This window comes from Rhipicephalus microplus, chromosome 8 (assembly GCF_043290135.1).
Source record: "Rhipicephalus microplus isolate Deutch F79 chromosome 8, USDA_Rmic, whole genome shotgun sequence".
In the NCBI taxonomy this organism is placed as follows: domain Eukaryota; kingdom Metazoa; phylum Arthropoda; class Arachnida; order Ixodida; family Ixodidae; genus Rhipicephalus; species Rhipicephalus microplus.
The window spans coordinates 9,712,782-9,734,245 of NC_134707.1; the positions used below are offsets into that span (position 1 = coordinate 9,712,782).

General features: G+C 47.2%; 1 protein-coding gene across 1 annotated transcript; it reads right to left on the minus strand.

The window, feature by feature from the left end:
• Positions 1 to 301: 301 nt before the first annotated feature.
• LOC119164093 (uncharacterized) lies at positions 302 to 20,611 on the minus strand. The gene is made up of 5 exons (XM_037416199.2): positions 20,334 to 20,611; positions 9,799 to 10,167; positions 8,083 to 8,299; positions 4,843 to 5,061; positions 302 to 1,324 (listed from the first exon to the last, which is right to left on the minus strand). Exons 2-5 carry the CDS (start codon positions 10,125 to 10,127, stop codon positions 605 to 607), a joined length of 1,485 nt encoding a protein of 494 aa, XP_037272096.2. The 5' UTR covers positions 10,128 to 10,167; positions 20,334 to 20,611; the 3' UTR covers positions 302 to 604.
• Between the last annotated feature and the right edge of the window lie 853 nt (positions 20,612 to 21,464).

The following is a 21,464-nucleotide window of genomic DNA, read 5'->3' on the forward strand; positions in this document are numbered from 1 at the left end:
AAACTGCAGGCGCGGCCCGCGCTGAGAATCGTGTGGTGCTTCGGGACGACAACAAAAACTTGGGAAATGGAACGTGGCACAAGGTACCAGGCTTGGATATCAGCACTAGTCATTTACTCTTACAGCAGCCTAATGACTAGCACGATTTGAATTCATCAGCCCAGAAACCCTTTAGTAGGCACACATGCTACTCGCATGTCAGGAACATACAGAGGGACAATTAATCGTTAATCTCTTTGTTCCCTGCATGCTACACATCTGTCTGCACTTCACAAAATTTATGTAGAGAATCATTCACAGCTTATTAGTATTAGACCTCATACAAGGTCATCTTTATTTCATATTTTGGATGACTACACCGTGAGCCAACACCATACTTTACCGTCATATAACAGACATTTTTCTTGTGAAGAAGAATATGTTCTAGTTTTACTGACTTTACAACTGATGAGGTGTTCACCTTGCATAAGTTAGCCCTGTACATAATTGTGAAGGCATTTCAAGAATAATCCACAGTGCTACTGTGATGCTGTTCATTGTACTCGCCAACACAGTCGGTTTTGATTGTCCTCAGCGAAAAAGGGACACAGATTTCTTTTTGAAGTTACGTGTCATCACCGTCTTCATTATTGTCAATATGCAGCGAGTGCCATATATAATCCTGCACAACGTTGACCTTCGGAAACTCGGCCATGCAGGTCGTGCACGTAGGCCACAACAGCTTCACGTGCCGGTAATAGTTCTGCATGCACAGTCGAATGTCGTAGCTGTCCGTGCTCAGGCGCCTGAGCATTGGCATTGAATCAATAAAACTGCGAAGTTCCTCGGGCGACACGTCCAATGCCCTCAGTGACCAGTTTGTGTCGAGATTGAGAAACTCCATCTTCCTGTGGATCGGCCGCGGCTGCAACGGCTCTGCTGGGCCTTTGATGTACAACGCGATGCCCCACCCGCCGTCGAGGTGGAGGTCGGTGAGGCCCTCGGCGTCTTTGAGAAGGGTGAAGAATGCTTTGTCCATGTTGCAGTCACTGAGGGCGAGAGACCTCAGTTTCGTAAACGAGCCAGGTTGGACAGCCTCGTCGCTGAGGTTGCAGTCCAAAAAAGAGAGGCATTCGAGGTTTGGACAATGACGGGCAATGGTAGACAGAAGTATGCCCTTGAAGAATTTTATCGTCAGGTGTGTCAGGTGAAGCGCTTGCAGCATGTCGGTGATGTAGGGGGAGAAGGGACACATTCCACCTCGGCCGCCATACATTATGGCAAGGCGCTTCAGCCGGGAGAACTTTGGTACGAAGGTGAGGACGTTCCGGTCTACCGTCGAGACCTGCGTCAGGAGTTGAACAAAATTGCACATTTAAATTGCCACTAAACCACCTCCGATATTTATTCAAACATTGCAAGTAAACACATGCATTGCGTACAGAATGTCGTCATGATCAATGATTCTACATGTGGCAGCGTTATGAGCCGCCGGCGCTACAAATTCCAAGAAACAATCTCTCCTTCTTTCAGGACCTTTTGTGCCTCTGCATGAGGCCCCAATTGAAATATGCTGTGATTGCTCTAACAAGAGCCTATGATTTCCGGTCAGTCTGCAAGCAGCTCTTCGTGCTGGCGGAGGCTCCTCATCTCGTGCAGAGGTTATCTGGCACGCTGCGTCCCCATACGGGTAAATCGTGTTGGCGATCCTTTGAAGGTGTGCACGCAACACAGGGTCTATACCAACACGATTCGTATAGGCGCATCAGTCGCGGTTCGCTGGCAAGCACACAGCTGCAACGCAGCTGGCGGAGTCGATAGACGGAGTCGCTGCAACCGGAAGTAGACTGTGTTTCAAGCAGCACGTCAGCGATGACGTATGCCACACGAGATCGGGGCGCTCGGCGAGAGGGCAAACTTGAGAGAGGATACCATGAAGGGTAGCGCAGGAAAAAGCGAAAGGAGGGATTGTTGCAGTTTCGATATTCAAACGCGCGTAACTCCGCTATTACGGCACAGTTTCGCAAAATTCTCACGACCCCACGTTTGTCGTATACTCGTGCACAATTTCCCTAACACAACTGAATTTCGACCTCTGGGTGGTTTACGAGCCCTTTGAGGGGACTGACAACTGGCCAGAAAAACTGGCCAGAAAGTGCGATTAAATCCTGGTGGAAATCAAAAGACTGAATTAAAAGTGATGAGTTTCAAGCGTCCTCAATCAGTGCTCTAAATTAGAATGTATATTTGAACGCACTCTCGCTCTACTCTGTGCTGCTTACGGGGTAAAATCAAAACTTTTACGCTGAGAGGCGGGGCTGTTTTTGCGACAACTGGTCGCACAGCCGCCCTCATGTTCACCTTCTACAGTTTGCAGCATGCATTGTGTGTATACGACTTCGTAGTCGTCAAAGATAGAAAATTTTAATGATGAATTTTTCATGGTGTTTTTCACATTACCATTTTGTGATTAGACCAATAACCTTTAATAACACTAAAAAAAACAGGTACCATAAAAATTGGTAATCAGTCTCTATGTCGTTTTTAAAGTGCAAAGCAAGATTGTGAAGAGTGGTGAAGCGCATGGCTGGGTATTTATCTGGGCCCCCTGGGCTTCTTTAATGCACCCGACAATAGGCGAGGCTTCTTTCAATTTTGCTTTACTGACTTTGAATTCCAATGATGGAGTCGAAACAAGTTTTTCTGCTCTTTTCAGGGAAAATGTGTTTTAATGGCAGAGTGAGGGGGAGAGTCAAGTGTTCGAGTGTGAGAGTCGGAGTGGATTCAGAGAAGGAGCGACTACGAGGAGCAATAAAAGTTGCTTTGCCGAAATCGGCTGAGTGGATTGGAACTTGGCATGATGTACTCCCTTTAACACATTCGCACCCTTGGTGGCACCGTTGGTGTCGCATAGTTTGCGACAGCTGCGAGTAAGGAAGCTCCAGTTCCTGCACGAGCAGTTGATCGGATCGTGTCATCGACACTGAAACTACTACGTACGAGTGGTTATTCAACCTAATTTGACAGCAGCATTAGCGGAATGGAACAGGTATTCTGGGCAATCCAAGGATTTCGGCTTCCTCCATGTATCCACGCTTGTTCCGACTGTGTGGATTGCATTTCAATCACGGATACGGAGGCGTCGCTCTATGCCAGAGTTTAGCGCTCACTCACAGAGTCCCTTGGCTGCTCAGGCTCTGCCATTATAATTGAATGGGAAATTCAGCTGAAACGAATGCTTGCTGAACCCATGATTACATCAGTGCCCGAGTTAAAATGCAACCAAAAAAGTGTTCCGCGTAGCAGAAAGGGTTGCACACATGCCAAGCTTGAGGCTACTCGGGAGTGAAAACTTGTGTACAATAAAGATTGCCTTTTCAAACATGGGTGCAATTTAGGGCAAAATCAGCAAAGCACACCCTTCTTTCCTTGAACAAATCTAGCGACTCATCGAAACTTCATCCAGCTGTAACAAACAGCTCTCTTGCTTCAGACATGGTTGTAGTACAAACATGGCTCATACTAAGCGAAATATTTTAAAACGGGCCTTCTGGAGCATGATAAAGGCATGCCCTTGCAAGTGCACCACTTCAGTTTAATCACGTCAGTATCCTAAATCAGCGTGCACCACACGGGAGCTCGCTCAGCATCTAGGAAAAGCGATACGGTTGTTTGCACTATGTAGAACGTTAAAGAGCATTGCAATTAAATCGTGCAAGCCGGCCTGTCATGTGACATAGTTGTTTTGCTTTTCCTGGCCATCTGCAGTAAGCAGAAATACAGGAAACACTTAATAAGAGATTAAAAAAATATCTAATCAGACATTTTGCAAACTGTTGTACAACTTTTTAATTAGAATTCATTGCTTCAGAAGTCGGCTGAATAATAGTGAATTATTAAGCAATTAGGCATAATGCAAACATAGTGTGACTAGCTCTAAGAACATGCACAGGCAGTGACGCTATTGGCAAAATAAAATGCAAAAGGGGTTGCTTTTTCTCACTGTACAGTCGCATTTTGAACTCTCATAGCTAATCTTTTTTTAGCAACCCAATTTTTCCTATTCTTTTCACAATTACCTCAGTATTCAATGCTAAACACACTTCACTGCTACCAAGAGTTAAAAAAAAAAAGTAGCAGGGCCCCTTAAAAAGACACTGAAGAGAAAAAAAGGCTTTTTGTGCATTGGTAAAGTGCAATATGACAGTCCCGAAAGCCCCACTCATACGGCAAGACAATGCTACGTAAGCGAGAAAACACAGAGAAATAAAATGCGGGTGCAGATGCCACCTTGAGATTCTTGCACCAAACACCATGACGTAAGAAATCTCGAAGGTGTCTACTGGGTCTTTCGCAGTTTCCAATCGATAAAAAGTGAAGTACACAGTCCCCTGTGGGTGCCACAAACCTCGCATAGGGAGTTTCTGAAAATTTCATTGAGCCCATGTTGCGAAGACACGAAAAATACATTTTGAAATTCACGACGTCACGTGCAGAAGTTTCGGAGTGAAATTTAAAAATGAAACTACAGAGGCGTCCTCTGGGCACCAATTCTTGTCTCTTATATGACAGGTCTGTTAAAAGCAGGGTACCTCGTATGCATTTTTTACCCGTATTTTACTGTAGGCACACTGGTGTTTTATACCCATTCGTCTCTTATAGAGGGGTTCAACAGTACAACCTTGTTTGCCCACTAATTCCACAAAACCTGCATTTTCTTTACGCACGTTTTACCAAGCGTAGTGCCATGGTAAAAGTGTTTTTTTTTAAATTCTGAAATTGCACTTAACTATTACGCGAAAAAAATGTCTTGCTCTTTAGTGTCCCTATAAGTGCAGGTTACACGAACGAGGCACAACTTACCTGCAACTGCTCGAGGTTTGGATACAGTTCGTGCGCCTTCTTGATGCAAGGCAGGCTAGTGGTGCCCATCATAGTTGCGCTGCGCGTGCTTCGCCGAAGGTAGGAGCCCAAGGTCAGCTCCCGACAGTTGTCGAACACGGGCGGAAAAAATGGCGACCTTGCTTGAAACCGGTCTGTAAGCATGATGGCTTCGTGCAGGGGTGCTTGAAGCTCCGACAGCTGCGAAAATTAAGTGAAAGTGCAGAGCGAGGAAAATACTACGAAAGGGCTTCGGCATACACGGAGCAATCAAGCAATCACAATTTCACACTTCCAAGCCATTCTGCATAAGCTAACATAAGTCACGGATTCTGAAGTGTACTTTATTGTATACGACACTTTTGCATAAGGTAGACACTACTTAAGAGGCTTTTCCCCGGATCCCGTGGAAACATTTTGCTGCAACTTGAAAGTTTTAAGATGTGGTTTCATCGTTACATTACAGAAGTGAATCTTCAACTTGCCCAAATATTGGATAAGTCCGAAGAAATTTGAACTGTCAATGTGTAGTGATCATATAGCTATGAGCCCTATTCAATCGACCAATCAATCAATCAAAATTTATTTTCTACTGTAAGTACTGTCACTGCGAAAATAGGAGGACGAGAGAAAAAAGGTTGCACTTTTACAGCCAGACAAAGCCAGTGACACAAGTGACACATAACAATACACACAAGGGTTAGATGCACCTTCATCACTTTTTTTCGCATCTTTTGGAAAAACATCAGGCCATTAGTGAAATACTTCCAGCTTCAGAAGCCTTGCATTTGTACAAAGTTCTTATGAAGGACAGCAAGACCGCCTTCCTTTTGACATGATACCAAAGGCAAACAAATTTTCTCTTAGATATGAAACTGCCCTGTGACCACATCTTCAGGGTGTTCACCGACGAAGTGAACACTCGTTTTCCCTTCCTTGGCGCTATAGTTTATTACAACCTAAGAATAAATACGAACTTCACCGCCGGAGCTATGGTGCGCCTGCCGTCTTTTAGTGCAAAGGAGTCGTGATAAGTAGTTTTCGTTTAACCATGAGTACTTCATCGCTAACACAAATACCTGCCAACCTGGCAACAGGGAAATTTGTAAACCACACGAGCGTGGAAGGGGGGGCAAGAGGGGGGAGGGGTGAATGATTTGCCTTTAGCGACAGGCATAATCATGCTTTGCCGCCATAAGTGATATCGGCGCGCTGAATTATTCCCCCCCCCCCCCCCTTATTTTTGCCACTAAAAGAAAAAAACATTGCAGAAAACAGGGGGGGGGCCCAAACGCAAGCGCAGACATGGGCGTTGCGGTCTCATAATGGCTTGCAGTGGCCGAACACACGAGGGTAGGGTTTCCCACTAAGGTGAGAGTCTCAAAAGGGGAGCGCAAATGCTTCCTAAATTTTGCGCCATCAATATAACTATAGCCGAAAAATCGATTCCGTTAAAACAACTCACGTATGTCTTCACACGTGAACGGACGAGACGGCGCAGCTGGCTGCCACGAAAGCATGGGTCAAAGCTTTGGCTTTGCTCGCAACTAGATTCTTAGGTCAGGAATGTCAAAACGCTTCTAGTCGTTTTTACGTCTTTACCTCTTTTAATCTACCTCTGCGCCAGCCACGTGTCCGCCGAGCTCATAGATTGTTATCGCAGCGCCACGATGGTTGCGGTAAACGTTTTTTTTTTTTAAATCCACATGCCTTGAAAACTAAGTCGTTGTATGCTATCTATGATCACAACTGCCGTGGCTTGCGGAAAGCAGTGTTGCTTTGATCGGTCGAGCGTTGGCCGTGCGCACACTTTCGGAGTTCTGTCAGTAACGTCGTCACCATACATAATGGTGCCGAAGTACCGCGGTTTCATCCACAGCAATTATGGCAACGACAACCATGCGCACTGTAGAAGATAGTACATGCGCTGGCCGCACGGGTACTTCTGAAGTTCGAGCACGCTGCTTTTGATTGGCCTTCGTTTGACAGTTTCGGTACAATTTGACAGGAGAGTTTCACCAATTCATATTCACTGCAGCTTTGCATCACTGAGACTCTTCTGTACATTTAGATGAACGCCTCTCAAATTCGTTTATAACAAAATGCGGTGGGCTCCCAAAGAGCCTGGAACGGACTGACCAGCACTTTTGTCAATGCAGCCACATCTCGCACACAAATTTAGATATCCAGGGATTTTTATGACAACCGTACAAACGGAAGAAACCATCAAAATCCGAGAGTTTCCTGGACAATGGGGGAGACTTGGCAGATATGTGATAACACCAATACATATTGTTCTCTCCTGGTGGTGGAATAGAGCACAATGCCGTTTTTGTGGCCTCCGCGACTAGCTACGGCAATGTGCCGTAGCCAATCGCGGAGACCACGCTATTTTGCTAGTTTTATTGTTTTAATCGGAAATGAAATATCTTTTGTGAAATTTCAGGTAAGATTCGTCAAATCGTAAGCGCGGTCGAAATTCGTATATTTTACGGGAAGATATTGTCGCGGGTTATAAGTGACAGGGGGTTTATTTAAAAACACGGACAGTGGGACTTGTAGAGACGCTCTCAGAGAAGGCCGCTAAGATTGTCGTCTTCTTCACTCTGCTGCGCTGCGCCTCTCGAGCAAATCCGCGTTCTTCGTTGTCGTCGCTATCTCGCCGCTAAATGCAGCTATGCACGCAGCAATATGAAGGGTTGGCAGCATATTCAGAATCAAAACTTCATTGTCTCTACTATTAGTATTGCGTTCAGCTGAGCAGTGACATCAGAATCTTTGCCGAAATTTACCAAGAAGTTCAAGTTTTCCATCGAGGACCAGCAATACGAACATGTGTTTGTATGAGAAAGTCACCTACCTCAAGTATGCGAAAGGTGCTTGACGTGACTGAAATGAGTAAATGCTCTGAATGGGGCATTTATGCAAAGACAGCGACGACTGTGGGTAGAGCTTACATTATTTATTACATTGTAACTGATTGTAGTCATGTTATTTTAAATTTGAGCAGGATTTATTTGATCCAATCAAGTTCTTTACCTGCCAGTTTGCCGCTGCCTGTGCTAGCAGTGATCGATTTTGTCACAGCGTTTGCAGCATTCCCCATCTCAAAACGGAGCACAGAAGTACAACTTCTACGCACCCAGATTGTTCACTGCCAACGCTTGCTTGGGTACAACCCCGTTTATGTAAAAAAACACAAACACGAAAGGACACTCTTACTGAAGGACAGTTTGCAAGCAGCATGGTGAGCGTCTGGGGGCAGAGGAAGAGCTCTTCGGTGCCGACTGCTGGCGTGGTGCCCCAGACCTGGTGGAGGTGCGACGGGTGCGACAGCACCTGCACCTCGTCCGAGCTATCCAACTGCAGCATCAGGTCATGGTACAGGATCAGCCTAGTGAGCATGGTGAACCACGACACTAGGTCGGCCATCCGGTCCCTGCGAAGCCCTAGCCGTTTTCAACACTCAATAGTAACATGGGGCTCATGTCAAAGCTTCAAGACCATGAGGCAACATTAGGATTTTTTGTCTAAAGTTGAAGACATGCATTATGATCGAATGTCTATAAATGGTAAAATTTACACAATATGATGTCAAGGATCCAGAGATCAAATTAAAAAAAAAAGTGCAGGGTAAGAAAATATATTATCGTATGTTTTACAGCAAGTAACTGTAATTACAATGTAAATATCCATCTAATTATTATAGTCAGTCATGTAATACTTCATCATAAACCGAATTCAACAACACACTTGTGCCACACTGTGGTGTACACGTATCCCGAAGGAGTACGGCCACCAGCGTGGGTCCGGTCTTAGCGAGTCGCAGGGCACGCGTTAACCGTCGCCGTGGCGAGAACACGATACTGCTCAAAGTCGCAACACTTTATTGTGGCAACACCAAACGCAGTACAGCCCGTTGCAAAAAGGCGCGGCGGGAAAGCAAGTAGGCTTATCCACGCCACGGGCACAAAGTATTGCAAAGGGTGCCACGAGTACGTCTCCGCGGTAAAGGTGATCCACGGAGACACCGGAACAAAGGCCCGGTTGCTCGAGCGAGGGCAAAGGCCCTCGCGTTTGCTTTGAAGGGAGACGAGTCGGCGTAGCGAGGCCACGCACTAGGACACCGTACCGCCCTTCGGCCGTGAGTACGCAGTGGGGCAACAAAAGGTGAGCGTTCGCCTCGGGCGCGAGGCGCCGTCAGCGAAGTCCAACAAGCCCCCGAGCGACGGGAGTCGACGGACGGCGTGGCTCACCGTTTGCTGTCCCGGAGAGTACTGCCTGCCCCTGACGCAGTGCGCGAAAACCTCTCGAGAGGCTCCACGCGCGGCGCCACAGTCAACAGCCGCTACCGGGTGAGGGAGTTAAACGTCACTCCGCCCTTCCCAGCGCGGCAGACAGCAAAGGAGGGCAGACATGTCGGGACATGAGAACGGCAGAAAAGGCGGGAAAGCCCGCGCAAAGGCAGCGGGCCAGCCTCAACAACCAACGTCTCATTAATCCTCTGCAATCCACTGTCAGGTCCCTCCTGAAAATGCAACGCAGTCAAAGCAGTCTGTAATTGGGCACAGCTCTACAAGCTCTTTCATGGTTCAATTCCTGCAAGTGTTTTCTAGTTGCATTATGTGCCATCTCTAAATGAGTAAGTAAGCTCAATTAATTAGTAAACTTGTGCTCTGAATTCTATGGCTTTGGACAGGAATGGATGGAAGGTGGGTAATGGTTTCGGACTGCCCAAGGCAAGGCCAAAAATGAGAAAGAAAGGATCAGTGAAAAGCGGCACATATAATTAAGCATGTGACCACCACACCATCGAAGGCCGCATTTATTCACACGTGTGCCTTTTTTTTTATAGTCACAGTTTCCACACAAATGACACTTTTGAGAAAATACAAGCTTAACTTGAAAAAGGAGACCACAGCTGAGAAGAAAACTTGCCTGTTGTGCACAATAATCAGCTCCTGTGCCTTCGAGACAACGTTCCTGGCGGCAACGACCATTCCTTTCATTGGCTTCATCTCAGGCAAACCTGAGAAGAGTATCGTAGAATACGAGTGCTTGACGAGGAAGCTTTGGCAGCTCATAAAGCCTGCCGAGCACGTTGTGAGCATCGTGCGGCTAGGGTCGACAGTCAGTTGCTGAGGGATGAAGGAACTACCCGGTAGAGGCTTGTTTAGCTTTAAGACGACCAGGTCTTCGCTATTGGAGAACACGTACGGGTCGCCCATCTTTTCGATGGCATCCCTCATGTCTTCCCAATAGCCCATGGCTAATGTGTCAGGTTCTGGTCTCTGCTGGTGCGAAACTCTGGTTTTCAATGAGGAAAAAAAAAGGAAGAGAAAGAAATGAGAAAAGATGCATAATGTCAAAGGAATATAACAGCGAACAACTTGGCATGTTGGTATTGCATGATTATAAAAATTAGGTGCAACGGACATGACCGACGGACAAAAAGGGACATGCACAGTGTAAGTGTGCCTCCTGTATGCATCTCCCTTTTAGTCTGTCTTACTTGCGCATATCACATACTTATACGTGAAAGAACTCTATGCAAGCTTGTGAAAAAAATCAGAGTGAATAGAAAAGATTCTTTTACTTGATGCTAAAGTTGTTTCCAGATCAAGCAGCTTGCATTTCGAAAACAGCAAGAACGTTTGAGAAATGTTTGAGTTTCGGATTATTGGCGTTTTTCACTGGTCTGTTAGGAACAATATTTTCCTTGCTTCATGGCAGCGAATCGATATTTCACTAGTTGATTTAGAGAGGGTTTGCACGTTCCGCTGGTTGTTTCATAACAACTCGCTTCACGCCAGATTGCTTGTACCTCGTGACCTTGGTCCCACTTTTTTAGCAGGCAACATACGGAGCGGAAGCATGAATAATTTCTGAGACCACTTTACGTGACCGTGTGCATCATCTTTCGGAGTAAGCTCACGCGGGTCATGTGCGTCCCTAGCGAATTTGGTTTAATGCGATCCCAGTGCTCACTTCGGGATTTTGACTGCCACTCGGAATTTCCCAGTGGTACACAACATTAGCGTTATGTGCTCAATATTTCACAATGCCGGTGTCGTCACAGCAACGAACATGCACAGTGTCAGTGTGTTGTCCTCGCCCACACACACCTTTCCATAGCTCGGTGTGGCTTGTGTGCCGGCAATCCCCCTTTTCCTCTCTCCGGCACTGCTCTATGGTGTTTTGCTAGGGGCCGTGACATCTGCTCTAAAGGAGGTCATGCAACTGCTACCACCAGAGGAAAAGGCTCCGAGATCAAGAAGCCTTTCGCAACTTTTTCGCAAGGGGAAGGGCGCATCCACCGTGGCATTGTGAAAGAGATGCACACGTCGAGATGTGGACAGTGCAGCGATTACTTTCTACGTGTGACACGACCGTGCCATGCTTTCTGCGGTAGTTGCTAGGATCGTTCAAAAAGTTTGGTTGAACCGCATTGAACCAAAGTCCCTCGAATAGTTATAACTAAAGTAGCGCCATTCGTGTCAGTGTGCAGGTTCCTCCTCTCCCCCTTTTTCGTAGCCTTGGTAGTGCAAGCACCATCTTGTCTGCTTCCACGACACCGGCCCACCCTCCCCTGGGCGCTGCTGCAGCTGCTGAGAGAGGAGGCAGTGGCGAAGAGACGCAGTTGGCGCTACTTATGTTTTTTCAGGGACTTAACGTTGAACCACGGGATTTTTCGGTGACGGTTTCGCTTCATTTGCAGGTGCGCAAGTTGTAACGCGTTTCCTTTACGGGCCCACACTCAACTATCGAAGCTCCCAGCACTGGTCAAGCGCGTCGAGCCAACAGGCATGTTGGAAATTGTTTGAACCTCCCGCGCGAATAGCGCGCGCACCAAGAGACGGAGAACGACGAGGAAGAAGATGAGACCAGTAAGGAAATAGAACACGCTCTTTTACCATGGATGCTGGCGTTTGCGTCTCCTTCATTTGGTGCCTTTAAACGCCGAAGCGTGGTTTTCCCACATCGATTTTTGGTGCCGACGACCCGGGAATCAAGCCTACAACGACCCGAGCCTTTCATTCCTGGTGTGGGTGAGCTGCGCTGCGAGCTAGACCGACATGGAGCGAGCGAAGAGCAAGCGGGCCTCGCGGCGATCGATGAACACGAGAATCATCAACGAGGTCAACCAGGTGCTCCAGTCCAATGAGTTCGAGCTTTCTGGACTTCGAATGCTGCACGGCCGCCTACGCGCCAGCAACGTGGAACTTAAAGCCTTGAACAACGAGGTTGAAACCCTGATCACTGACGACCTGGCGGCAGACGACTATGAGGTGGTCATGCAATACGATGACGCCGCTAACAGTACTCTGGCGTTGCTCGAGCACCACATTGAAGTTCTGAAGACTTCTGCTACGCCGGCGTCGTCTACAACTCCAGCCATGGGCGCAAGGACCTGTGAGGGTGCACCGAGCGAGCATGAACGACTTCCACAACGTGAGTTCGGCGCACGACTTCCCAAGCTGGAGCTTCTTCGTTTCGATGGAAACGTGATCAAGTGGCAACCCTTTTGGGATATGTTCCTGCACTCCGTGCACGAGAACCCAAGGCTGTCCAACACAGACCGGTTTCACTACTTGGCCTCACTTCTAGATGGACCTGCAGCTCAGGCCGTCGCCGGTATTCAGGTGACAGATTCTTGTTACGATGACGCGCTGGAAATTTTGAAACGTCGGTTTGGCAACAAGAAAGTCATTGAGCAGAAGTACTTAGGAAATTTGCGCACGCTCAAACCAGTGAAATTAGCGAGTGATGTCACTGCTCTGCGCAAGCTTTTCGACACAGTTCAACTAAACAGGAGGGGACTGCGTAGTCTTGGAATCACGGAGTCATCCTACGCGGCTATGCTGAATGAAGTTCTGCTCAAAGTCATACCAGCTGACATTGTCGTAGAATACTTCAAAAAAGAAAGTATGGAGAACACGACGGAAACGAGCCAGGCTTCATCTGATCAGGAACTTGAGCAGCTGATGAAATTTCTCCGCATCGAAGTTGAATGTCGAGAAAAGAGTTCTTTAGTGAACAATTTGCCAACGACATCGAACAACAGCGTACCTGTATTAAATAGATCATTCAAGAAGCAGTCCGCGACTCCTACAGCATCCGTTCTTCAAAACAAGACACTATCTTCCCCCTCGTCCTGTTTTTTCTGCGCTGCTACCGATCACAAGACAGAGGACTGCACGAGTGACATGACTCTGGCCGACAAGCGCAACAAACTTGTAACAGACGGTCGATGCTTCCGGTGCACGTCAAAAGGACATCTGGTCCGCAATTGCCGGCGGAGAGTGCACTGCCAAGCATGCAAGCGCAGACACGCCTCCTCGATGTGCAATGCTAGTAGCTCTGAAACACCATCAGTGACTAATGCTCAGAAGAAACCGAATGCTACGGTGCAAGTTTCCACTCAGAGAGCTTCAGTTCCCCGACTCATCAATGATGTTCTTCTCCAGACTTTTCGAGCTTGGGTAACGACTTCATCTCATTGTTGCTATATACGCGGTGTTCTCGACAATGGAAGCCAGCGAACGTTCGTCACTGAGAGCGTCGCTTCCAAGCTAAGTCTACCTGCTGTTGCCGAGACCGAACTCGCCATCAGTGCGTTTGGTAGAGCGAGCGACCCAACCCGACGATTCAAAATGGTCACGATCACGCTCCGCAGTCAGCACGACGACCTAACCATTGACATTGAGGCCATAGTGGTGCCCTTTATTTGCGAGGAGATGATTGAAGCACCAAGGCAGAGTCGTCTTCTTCAAGCCATCGCAGCGGAGGGGAAACATCTGGCTGACGCAGTCGTTTACCCGAGTGTAGATTGTGAGCCAGGTGTGAGTGTCCTCATTGGATCGGACCAGCTTTGGAAGTTGATGCCCAACACGAGTGAAGTGAGGTGGGATGAAGAAAACCCTGCCTTACTCGCCATTAACACAAAGATGGGCTGGACTCTCCAAGGCCCCTTATCTGGTGGTGGAAGCACGAGTAACAAAGCAAGCACCCAAGTATGTGTTCTTCGAACAGGTTCCCACGAAGACGACCAGATCGCCTTCCCATTACAAAGATTTTGGGACCTCGATGCTATCGGAATTGCCGACACGCCGTCGTCTCAGTGCAACGCAGATATTTTGGAAGAATTCAACAACACTACCAAGCTTCGGAAAGGACGCTATGAAGTTGCGTTGCCATGGAAATCACCTCTCGTCGACATGGCCAACAATCGCAAAGTAGCCCTTTCGAGGCTCCATGGACTCGTCAAGCGGCTGTCACCAAACGACGAAGCCATGAGAGCCTACGATAAGGCTATCAGGCAGTATGAGGTGGACGGTCATGCTGAAAAAGTTGAAGATGCCCCTTATTGTACACAGCACCTATACTACATGCCGCATCGAGAGGTAATCCGCGAAACATCTACGACGACGAGACTTCGCGTAGTCTTCGACGCATCATCGCATGCATCAGGAGCTTGTTCTCTCAACGAACAACTCGAAAAAGGTCCTAATCTGAATGCCGACCTTTTCAAGGTTTTGATCCGGTTTCGCCTTTTCGCCATCGGAATTACAGCAGACGTGCAGAAGGCGTTTCTACAAATCAGCATTCGAGAAGAAGACAGAGATGCTCTTCGTTTCTTGTGGTTTGAAGGGCTACCAATGTCAGGCAGACCACTGCCAAAAATACAAGAAATGCGAATGACCAGAGTTCCATTCGGCACCTCCGCAAGCCCTTTCCTATTATCTGCAACGTTGAAATACCATTTCGATCACGTTGAACAAATTTACCAAGTAACGGCCGCAAAACTGAAGGCAAGCTTCTACGTCGATGACCTAGTTTTCGGAGCTTCAACGACAAAAGAAGCGCTACAACTCTACGAAGAGACGAAGGCCATAATGGAGCTGGCCGGAATGAAAATGCAGAAGTGGTCAACAAACTGCGACCTGTTAAGAGAGAAGCTCAAGCAAGCAGGAGAGACGTCAGCTGAGCAGGTCACACAATCTAAGGTTCTTGGGCTATCCTGGAACTACACCGACGACACCATTTCGGTGAAATTTGACTCTGTGACGAAAGTCTTAAAAGCGGGACTTTGTACCAAGCGAACTGTGCTTCAGGCTTCATCACGAATTTTCGACCCCTTGGGACTGCTAGCACCGTTCACCATTCGAGTTAAAATACTTTTTCAGAAGATATGGATGCAAGGACTCGACTGGGAAAGCGTTCTTCCCGAGACATTGAAGATCGAGTGGGACAAGTGGACGGTCGAACTTCAAGACCTCAAAGACTTTAGAACCAAGAGGTATCAACTAGACAACATCAGCCCTGATAAAAGCACTCACCAGCTGCATATATTCACGGACGCTAGCCCGTGTGCCTACGGAGTGGTGGCATACATACGAGTGGAAGACAGTACTGGAGCGGTTCGACTCCAGCAGCTGCTCGCTAAGTCTCGGGTCGCTCCAATCAAGGGTCTCACTTTACCACGCCTGGAACTCGTCGCTGCAGTTCTTGGAGCTCGACTTCTTAAGCTACTCGTGGATACTTTGCCACACACAAATATAGAATACTTCTGCTGGACCGACTCCCAAGTTTGCTTGAGTTGGATCAAGTCTACAGCCACTAAGTGGAAGCCCTTCGTTTGTAACAGGGTAATTGAGATCCAAGGGCTCACAGACCCGAGTCGCTGGAGACATTGCTCTGGAAAGACAAACCCAGCCGATTTAGTTACAAGAGGGATATCAGCGCATCACCTTTGTACTAGCGATTTATGGTGGCATGGGCCTGACTGGCTATCTGGTACCCAAGAAACGTGGCCGGCAAGTGAAGCTGGTCCTCATGAGTCAACGGATGAAATATGTAGATCAAACGACGAAGACACAACAATTTTGGCTTGTCAATGCTCGCAAGCAGAGCCACTTTTCGAGCTCGACAAGTACAGCAGCTGGATACGAGTTGTTAGAATCACAGCTTGGATTCGAAGATTTATTCACAATTGTCGAGTGCACACCAGTCGTCGTCTGATGGGCCCACTCACTGCCCCTGAGATAAAAGAAGGCGAGTTTACATGGATGAAGAATGCGCAAGCGGAAGCCTTTAGTATAGAACTCGCCTCATTGTTAAAAAATCAACCACTATCTAAGGCATCCCGAATTCGTGATCTGCATCCATTCCTGGACAATGATGGGATTTTAAGAATCAAGACCCGGCTTGACAACGTAAAAACATCAGAATACGTGAGGTGCCCGATTCTACTACCAGCTGACCACCGCTGCACATACCTCATCATCGACCGCACGCACCGGCGCCTGCTGCACAGTGGTGTAAACGATACCCTTTCAGAGCTACGCGAGTGTTTTTGGGTGATTAAGGGCCGCCAGTGTGTGAAAAAAGTGCTCTCTAGGTGCAAAGTGTGTGCTAGATTCAAGCTCCAACCTGCAACAGCCCCTACCGCACCACTGCCGACCGACAGGGTTAAGAGATCACACCCCTTTCAAGTTGTGGGTGTTGACTTTGCTGGTCCAGTTTTTGTGAAAGGAACCAGTCCCGTGAAGGCCTATATCGTTATTTTTACGTGTGCCGTCGTTCGGGCGATCCATTTGGAGTTGTGCTCCGATATGACGGCGGGGTCATTTTTAATGGCTTTCCGTCGGTTTGTGTCGCGACGCGGCTTGCCTAGTGTTATTTATTCCGACAATGCTCTAGCTTTTCATGCTGCCAGTCGCGACTTAAAAGTGATGTACAGAGCTTTGAGGGACTTCCAAGTACAGGACTTTTGCTCTACTAACCACATTACCTGGAAATTCATTGCAGAACGTGGTCCTTGGTGGGGTGGATTTTGGGAGAGGATGATTCGCACTGTTAAAAGCTGCCTACGGAAAATTCTAGGGAAAGGTTGCTTTGATTTCGAGCAGCTTGTGACCATTCTTGCCGAAGTAGAAAACGTAGTGAATTCTAGGCCATTAACGTACCTCTCCGCTGACGCTACCGATCCAGCTGTACTTACACCTTCGCACTTTCTAACCGGTAGGAAGTCTACTACACTGCCTAGTGATAATACTGCTGAAACGTCGGGAACTCGCTCCGATACTTTGAAGCATTGGAAGTACAGGCAGCAAATAGTGGCTGATTTTTGGAAGCGTTGGTATAAAGACTACCTCTTGTGCTTGAGGAGTGCACACATTAGGCGAGTACAGCCTTGCAACCAGCTTAAGGTTAACGATGTAGTCGTCATTAAGGAAGACAAGGTGCCCATAACTTTTTGGAAAGTTGGTAGAGTTACGGACGTGTACTTATCAAGTGATAATCACGTTAGAGCCTGCAAGATTGTCTTGGCAGGAGGTACGGAAGTTACGAGGCCAGTACAACTTTTATGCCCGTTGGAGCTGGGCGATTGAACTTTCGGGCGCGGAGGATGTTGGAAATTGTTTGAACCTCCCGCGCGAATAGCGCGCGCACCAAGAGACGGAGAACGACGAGGAAGAAGATGAGACCAGTAAGGAAATAGAACACGCTCTTTTACCATGGATGCTGGCGTTTGCGTCTCCTTCATTTGGTGCCTTTAAACGCCGAAGCGTGGTTTTCCCACAAGGCACGCACGGCGGCAGATGGCTCTCGCTGCGCCGCACACCTAAGGTCCCTAGATGAAACAAGTTTCCAAGGTAGCGACACCTTTCCATTTCCTTCTCGCCTATGTTTCTTAAGCGCCCCCTAGAAAGCTCAAAACTTTTATCAAAAAGCGAGTGTTTGGGTTCAGTTGCTACGGTGAATAGGTGTTAATGAAACAAAATGAGTCGTAGAATAAACGGTTACCTTTATGAATGTAAACGGTACAGCACAAAACAAGCGGAATGCGCGTTACTCAACTGGCAACAATGTTCAGTTCTATATTCTCACCACTAGCCACGGAGTCATGCGTCGGACTCGTACATCGTAACTAGTCAAGTTCTCCAAATGTGTTTTGTTGGCGCTGTGACACAGTGAACGCGCTTCCCGCTGTATCACGTCAGTGACCACAGCGCGTAACGTTGTGACGAGTGATTACAGCCGGCTTTTGCACATGCAAGGAGAAACCACGGCCATACTGGTATGAATGCTTGACTAGCAGCACCGCGATGACTATTCTTTTTTTAATGTGCCCATTTTGACGATCGTGATGCGAGGTGATTCTGGTGGGGTGTGCGGATCTTCCTGAAAAGCGAGAGTTCTACCAGTGAGGTGTCCCGAAACAGGACGTTTCGGATCCTTTATGGCGCGTTCTGGTCAAGTGCGAAATGTTTCTGAAGGTGCGTTGATAACACGCTCCAGCTGCTCTGTATACGTGCATATGCACAAGTATTTGTAACGACTGGCATTCACTAGACACGCTTCTGGCGTTTCAATAAAAAGCGACAAATAAGCTCGCTTCGCAGATCCACGTGGTCGACGTAGCACGAAAGTGTTCGCGTGAAATGTTTCATAGCTACACTTCACGGCATGCTTCATTTCAGATGGCACAAGGTAAGTTGAAGAGAGCGAAACCGTTTTCTGTTGTTTTACGGCAATGCAGCATTGTTGAAGAACTCGGAACATTGCATTGAACGAGCACTGCGAAACAATCTTGGTCGACTTGGCGCCAACTGAAAAGCTCCTCTTAGTTTATGTCCTGGCTACGATTTCGTCTTTCGTCACGGCTAGAATCCGGCTAGAGCCATATGCGCATGCGCACTCGTTTTGAACCTTTTGCATAACAATAAATAACACCACCAGCCATTTGCAAGATCACGTGCAAGGAATGCACCAATTACAGACGCGGATGGCAGAGAAAAGGAGAGGTAAACAGGGGAGTGAGGAGGACGGCTCGAGAACAATGAGTGACGCTACCTTGGAAACTTCTTTCATCTAGGGACCTTACGCACACCCACTCGCTCAGTCGTTCCTGCAACCAAGCGCAGCAGACGTTCTCCCCACCCTACCTCCTTCATGAAAGCCAGCAGCGATGTCGTTTCTGTCCTATTTTTAAGGTGATTCACTTAACGGTTGTGCACGTAGACAGAACAACTGCTAGCTTTTCCGCCCCTTCTTTATGGCATATACGTTACTTTTACTCTACCGTGAAAACTTACTACATGCTCACAGCCAAGCTCTGAGGGTAAGTTGTCTTGTTTCATCCAATAAAATCACAACTACTGGCCATGGATTAAATGTTGCATTGTAGGGGCATGTACAGCTAAATGTGTTTTATTTAGTTCCGTCACTAAAATTTCCAGTAGATAGTCAGCGCTCGAGTAATGTCCAAGCCTTTCTTTATTATTTCAAATCCGAAATTCCCCAATTTTCAATCCAACGCTATGCACAACCTTGAGCCAAGCACACTACACTACCGTCACGGTGCAATGCATTCACCATGAATTCGACCATGAACTCCAAGAGAAGAAAAGACAGACCTATTGCGAACTAACAAGCGAGTTGTTGGCACGGGTCAATTTTCTTTTGTCCTCGTTTCTTTTAGCCTCCAAACTATTGTCTGACCAAAGCCACAGAACACTGCCATGCCAAAGCACCAACTAGCCCGAATGCGAGAGAGAGAGAGAGAGGTTTATTTACAGAAAGGCAGAGAGGTCGGCCTGCTACTCTACACTTGGGGAAGGGAAAGGGGAAAAGAAAGATTAATGGATGACGATGGTGAGATAAAGAAGTGAGTATGTAGTATTCTTTCTAGCTGAGACAAATTTTATAGCCGCGCATATAGTCCAGTTGCTTCCAAAAAGGTTATAACTGCTCTTGTGACTGCAGTTGCACTGTTGGTGTCTGGCAAAGGGCCCAACACAGTCTCATCAGTTAATGACCTACTGCGATATAGTTCAGTAGAAGAAATAAGTGTTTGTCGTTCACGTGCGTATGCTGGGCAGACACCAAATATGTGCTCAAATGTTTCTGGCACATCACAGTGTTAACAATTAGGACCGGTGTCACTGCGACCGATGCTATGTGCGTAACGTCTGGTGTACGCCACACTAAGACCTCATGCGGAACCTCATTTCCGGGTCCCATTTGTGAAGTCGCCGTCCCAGTTTGGTCCAGTACTGAAGTGTGTAGCTGCGCATCACGCAGCGAAGCAGGGTGTTCGTGTCAGCTCGCGAAAACGCAATGCGTACTTCAGGGGCACTGCTTAAGGCATATTTAGCTTCAGCGTCTGCTTCTTCGTTTCCCATCACGCCGCAATGCGCGGGAATTCACTGGAAAGTGATAAGATGGCCATTTGTTGAAGCAACCTGAATGAGTTCTGCAATTTCTATTGCCAAGATGTAATATGGACCTTGCTTTATGATGTCATTAATGGTTTGCAAAGCGGGTTTGGCATCACAGAAAATCGTCCAGGCTCGAGGTCCATGTCTGGGATGACAAAGCCCGAGCGTGGTTTGGGCGTTAGAAGGGCTTCCCAACCAAAATAAAATGAGACAAGCTGCTCAAAAAAAAAGAAGAAGAAAACTTACTTGGTGTTGGCCCAAACTAGCACCTCACAACAGTGTCCCGTTCACTGTAGAACGTATCGATCAATCTTGAAAAAGCCGTTTCGACACTACGTGGCACAGTGCTAATCTGCGAATCGCTTTCCTAGATTCTCTTTTTAACCATTTCACGCCAGCATCGTTGTTCTTCGACGGGAAAATTGCAATATGCCTGAACGCGTCTGCATTAACACACGTGAACAACAGAACGCAAGAGCGCCTTGCCGCGCGCGCGCACCACAGACGCGCGTACTTTATGAACACGCGTCACCTATTGGATTGACGGGTGGCTTGGATGCGCGCGGCTCGTGTAGTAAGACGAAGCCACTCACCATAGTCGTAAAAAAATTGGCTCAAGATCATGCTCAACTTCAAGACAAGATATTGATGTCGCTTTTACGCTTGCTGGCTGTATATGGTAACCGTCAAATTGAAAAATTACACTTTTACGGAATACTTACTAAAAAGCGCGACAATAAATTTTTTACAGTAGATGGTTTTTCTTAGCAACCTGTTATTAGGCAACAAAGAGCTTGCCAGTTCGCGTGTTTAATGATGAAATAGCAATGTGGAAAAAGCTGTGAAACATTCTGAATAAAAAAAATTGATTTGTAGTGACGGTGGGTAGTAGACGGGACAGCAGTTTGTAGTTGCAACCAACACAGCACCGGTCCACCGTCCTATGACTATGATCTAATGATCTAAAGCTCTAAGATGTAAAAGACACAGCCTGAGACATCCATTTATTCATCCATGTCATAGAGTAACGTAGTAAAGATTCTTACTACGTTACTCTATGTCCATGTGACTGTTTTTAAGCGCCATTTAGACACATAATCCTACGTGGGAGCTGCCCGGAATCCTTTAGGACATCTTCGTCCATGTTCAGGAGTACAATAAAGTTTTTCATCCATCCATCCACCCTACTTGCGAAACAGACGCTTGAATACCTCCGCTATGTAAGGGTTTTTCTTTCATCAAGAAAAAACCCTTACTATTTAATTATTCCACCGCAGGTTTCACCCTTTCTGAGGTAACTAACATTAAGTATCTTGGCATTTGGATTACCAATGACCTTAGCTGGACTAAACATATTGACTCCGTAATTACAAACGC